Genomic DNA, 4,674 nt, shown 5'->3' with positions numbered 1-4,674 from the left:
TTGAGTTTTTAAGATGATTGTGATTAAGTTTGGGTCCAGTTAATTGTTTCAGCAGAGAAGGGTAGCTATTCATGATTGTTGGAGTCACCACCAACATAAATTTACAATTCTGACGAAAGTTCATGGTCCATCGCTTCACCCACCAACTCTGTTTGCTCCTCCAACCAAGCACTAATCTATCACCTGCAATATGGAAAAAGATGTTTGAACGTCGTTGTGCGTCATGCGTTTGATGAGATGGTTTTGTGGGATGTTGTATTCTTTGTTGCCATTGTTGATGAATAAGCTAAATTTGAGAGGGTCATAGTTCTTTGTTTGGATTTTGCAATCAATTTTGAGGGAATGTAAAATCGCATTTCAGCCCTTTGTTATAATGTCTGAAAGAGATGGTAACCCATGTAATGGTCTTAGTGGAGCTCCGTTTAAAACACGTCGAAACTTTGATTTTATTTGGGATGCTAACAAAACATTGGCCATTTGTAAATTAAATCATAGCAACGTACTCCAGAAGAAGAAGAAAACTTGGTATTTTTATTTTGTATTTTTATGTATGAATGTAATTGCAAGGACTTCATTTTTCAAATACCATGCATATATCTTGGACACTATGGTGATACTCAATTGTAGGGTGTGGCGCAAGGCTATCATTAATTGAGTACTTTGCAGGGATGAAGCAAACAAAACAAAAAACATGAATATTAGTGAAGTTCATAGTCTGCATTCGCACCAGCTAATTGCCCACAACATGACTAACAGTCAACATGGTGATTTCTGGCGCCCCTGCATGAGCCCACCCCACCATCTGGGCCGTCAACTTCCAAAACGGAGAATCATTATGTAATAGGATGCTGTATCGCGGGCGAAAAGGCAAAATAAGAGGAAATCCAAAAGAATACTTTGTTGATTAATTTGGTTGACTTGGCAATCCGAAAGATGGCCACTATAAAAAAAAAAAAAGGGAGATGTCCACTAACAGGCTCGAAAACGAGACAGCAACTCTATCGGATCAAACATCACAATCGAAGTTATTTTTCAAGTATTTTTTAATGCCGGACGACGGCTGGAACTCATGAAGTGAGTAAGCAAAGCACTGAGCGAGCGAAGCTAAGCAGCCCCTCGAGACTTATGCATTACTTGAACAACGAACTCTTTTGGTTTACAACGCTCTCATAACCAAGCACAAATTAATTAATTTGCACTAAAACTCATGCAGTTTGCTAGCCGGTGAGCAAAATCGAGACCGTTCAATCTCTTGGCCCGCTTCGTGTTCGAGGAGAGGGTTGTGTATGTTCACCCCCGATGATTCACTGAATCCCACATCTGTGTTCGGGGCTTTGAATGAGCACCACGTATACAAGCACATGGGGCTCGTATTCCCGTGTATGTTGACATAACTTTGCATTGGACTCTGGTGTTGTTGCAAAGACTTAAGTACCCTTTCTTGCTATTCTTCTTATAAAGTGATGATTTGAGAAAATGACAAAAATGCCCTTCATTCAAAAAAGAAAAAACAAACAGTTCAAAAAAGGACAAACATGTCCTCCATCCAGAAAGTCGAGGATGATGTTGACTCTTCAAAGTTTTTTTCTTTTTCTGTTCAAAAAAAGGACAAACATGTCTTCTTCTTTCTCCGTAAAACACTGTAAAACCCTCTCTCTCTCTAGAGAAGAAATCAAGGGAAACAAAGAGTTCTTCCTGAAGAAGGCCATGAACATCAACCCTCTCACTCTCTCTCCCTTCTCTCTCTACTTCTGTGCACATCCAACAGACGATCCTACATTGCTCCATCGCCATCTTCTTCTTCTTCCTTCTTCGTAAAACACTGTAAAACCCTCTCTTTCTCTAGAGAAGAAATCAAGGGAGGTAAAGGGTTCCTCCTGGAGAAAGCCATGAACACCAACCCTCTCACTCACTCTCCCTTCTCTCTTTACTTATGTGTCTGATTTAGAGTTTTTGCCCTTACAGGAGGGGGGTCCGGGGGCTCCCCCCCGGCGCGGATCCCAAATTGGCTCCTCCGGACCAAATTTTTTTTGGGCCTTCCAACAATGATTTGTAATATTATCGGGCTTTCCTACAGCAATTTGTAGTATTTTCGGGTCTCCAACGAAACGCTATAGTGATTTGCAGAAGACACTATAAATCGCTATAGCGATTTGCGGAAGACACTACAAATCGCAAATCGCTATAGCGATTTGTAGTGTCTTCCGTGAATCGCTATAGTGATTTGTAGATTTTTTCGCAAATCGCTATAGTGATTTGTAGTGTTTGTGCAAATCGCTATAGCGATTTGTAATGTTATTCAGTAAGCAAATCGTTGTAAATCGCTACCCGAATTAGGACCAACTTGTCAGGGTCATATCTCCCTAACCAGAGGTCATGTTCCAAATCCGTAAAAAGTGGGGTCTTCGTTATTGAGTCTAGTTTATTTCTGTAAATTTTCAGCAAATTTTATTATCATTTTATTTCCCATTTTAACTTCAACGATACATTACAACCACAATCATCAAAAGAAAGATTGCCCAAGCTAAGAGTCACCGTTCTCGCCCTCCTCCTCGACAGCAACCCAGTCGGTGCAGTCGCGCTGAGGATGGCCAGCAGAAGCTCCACCACGTCGTCTTCCTCTCCCTAGCGAGGAGGTCTTAGCGGAGCCGTCGTTCCGGTGACGGGTGTTCATCTCGTTCCGGTGACGGGTGTTCTACGAAATGTAAATCCCCCCTCCTGTAAGGGCAAAAGGCCATGAACACGCTGGGAGGAGCCCTCAGACCCCCTTTCTGTAAGGGTAAAAGCTCTGAATCAGACTCCATAACTCTTCAAGTTGAATGATGCTACCCACACTGGTGATGCTACCCACGCTGGGAGGAGCCCCCAGACCCTCTTCCTGTGCAGGTCAGTCGGTGCTTGATGGAGCAATGTATGATCTTCTAATGGATGTGCACAGAAGCAAAAATAGAAGGGAGAGAGAGAGAGTAAGAGGGTTGATGTTCATGGCCTCCTCCAGGGGAGATTTCTTTCTCGGATAATCCTGCAGTGCAGAGACTGGGTCTTAAATAATCATCTCCGGGGCACTTAAGTCTTTACAATCACTCTTTTTTAAGAACCGTCATTTTTTTTACACCAATGGAAGAGAGGATACTTAAGTCTTTGCAATCGCATCAAACTCCAACGCTAATTAATGCTAACAAACATGGGCATACGAGATGCACATGCTTACATACGTACGTGGTGCTCTTTGGGACCTTCGATCATGAGATGTAGCTAACTGCCCTGTTCGGGGGGAACATATAACCTGCTTTGGTGTTCGAGGGTCAACGAGTTCGCGAGGGAGTTCTGGTAGCCATGGACACGGTTTCCCACTCTCTTCCTTCACTGAAAAAGAGGAACGATTTCCCTTCTTTTGTCTCAGAATAAGGCACGTCGTCGTTCCCTTCACGCCACGTGAGGCTTTCGCAGGCACCACGTCACTTCCCGACAGTTCGTCAAAGTTGGTAAATTTGATAAACCAAGCCATCCATATTCTGCAGAAATGATACTCTTTGAGACTTCGACGTCTCTCTCTCTCTCTCTCTCTCTCTCTCTCTCTCTCTCTCTCTCTCTCTCCACACATATATAATGACAAATCAGATAGAATAAATACGCGTACACACTGCATGGGAATTTCTTGACGTGAGTCTCTCTCTCACCAAAGTTTTGGCATTCGTGAAGAAAGAAAGCAAAATGGGAAAAGATGGAAAGCATCTAATTGACATGGAGATCATGTATTCGCACATGGAGAGGAGGGAGAGAAAAACAAAAAAGGGGAAAGGAGAGGGCAAGAACAGGGTAGCAAACCATAGACTCGAAGTATTTTACAAGAAAAGAAAGATAGTGAGAGAGTGAAAGGAGATCACATCTCCTTCACCACAAAGAAGCTACGGTTCTTAACGACGATGTCATACATATGTATTGACTTGAACCTGTTGAAGTCCTTCGGGAGAGTGATGAGGTGAATTGAAGAGGCCGCCTTGTGAAACTGCAGCATCTCTGGATCGTCGTAGTAACGCTCCCACCCTATACAGGCGAGCTTCCTCTCAAGCGAGTCGTAGGATGTGATGACCTCAGCGGTGGGTATATGCACTAAGACTGGCTTTCTTGTTGCTGCGAGATCAGACCCATCGATGGGCTCAATGTGTGGGTTCGAGACCAACCGAGCCACTCCATTCCTAAACACCCACACACCTGACATTTTCTTTCTCTTTCTCTCAAGTCCAACAATTGCTGAAAGACCTTAGAGTTTGATGGAGTAATATGAGAGGAAAAGAGTGTGGAGGGTAGGGTTTATATAGAGGAGCGGTGTACAGCTTACTGTGTGGTGGTACTTTGCACTTTGCAGCATTTGGATGCTAAAAAGAGAGGCACCTTTCATAGAATACAGACAGCAAGGAAAAGGGCAGTTTTGTGCTTTTCTCGAAGACTTGATTCTTTGTTCTCTGATTGTCGGGGGATTTGCACGTTTCCGTCTTGGAGTGCTCTATTCACACAAGGATGAATTCCCAAAATATCAGATATAAAGAGGTGATCATGGCCATCTGTGGAGAACACGGATCACATCATTTGAAATAGGATGGGTTTCATCATACATTCAATCCTAGCTATCCAGCAGATGCATGTAGCCGTTGATTGGATGGCTAGGATTGA

At 43.2% G+C, this 4,674-nt stretch overlaps 1 protein-coding gene across 1 annotated transcript; it reads right to left on the bottom strand.

The window, feature by feature from the left end:
* Positions 1 to 3,816: 3,816 nt before the first annotated feature.
* On the bottom strand, positions 3,817 to 4,222 carry LOC149851583 (flowering-promoting factor 1-like protein 1). The gene has a single exon (XM_090015440.1). It carries the CDS (start codon positions 4,220 to 4,222, stop codon positions 3,884 to 3,886), a length of 339 nt encoding a protein of 112 aa, XP_089871566.1. The 3' UTR covers positions 3,817 to 3,883.
* Between the last annotated feature and the right edge of the window lie 452 nt (positions 4,223 to 4,674).

This window comes from Nuphar pumila, chromosome 1 (assembly GCF_984573655.1).
Source record: "Nuphar pumila chromosome 1, dmNupPumi1.hap1.1, whole genome shotgun sequence".
Taxonomy (NCBI): Eukaryota; Viridiplantae; Streptophyta; class Magnoliopsida; order Nymphaeales; family Nymphaeaceae; genus Nuphar; species Nuphar pumila.
This window is presented reverse-complemented; position numbering and strand designations above follow the sequence as displayed.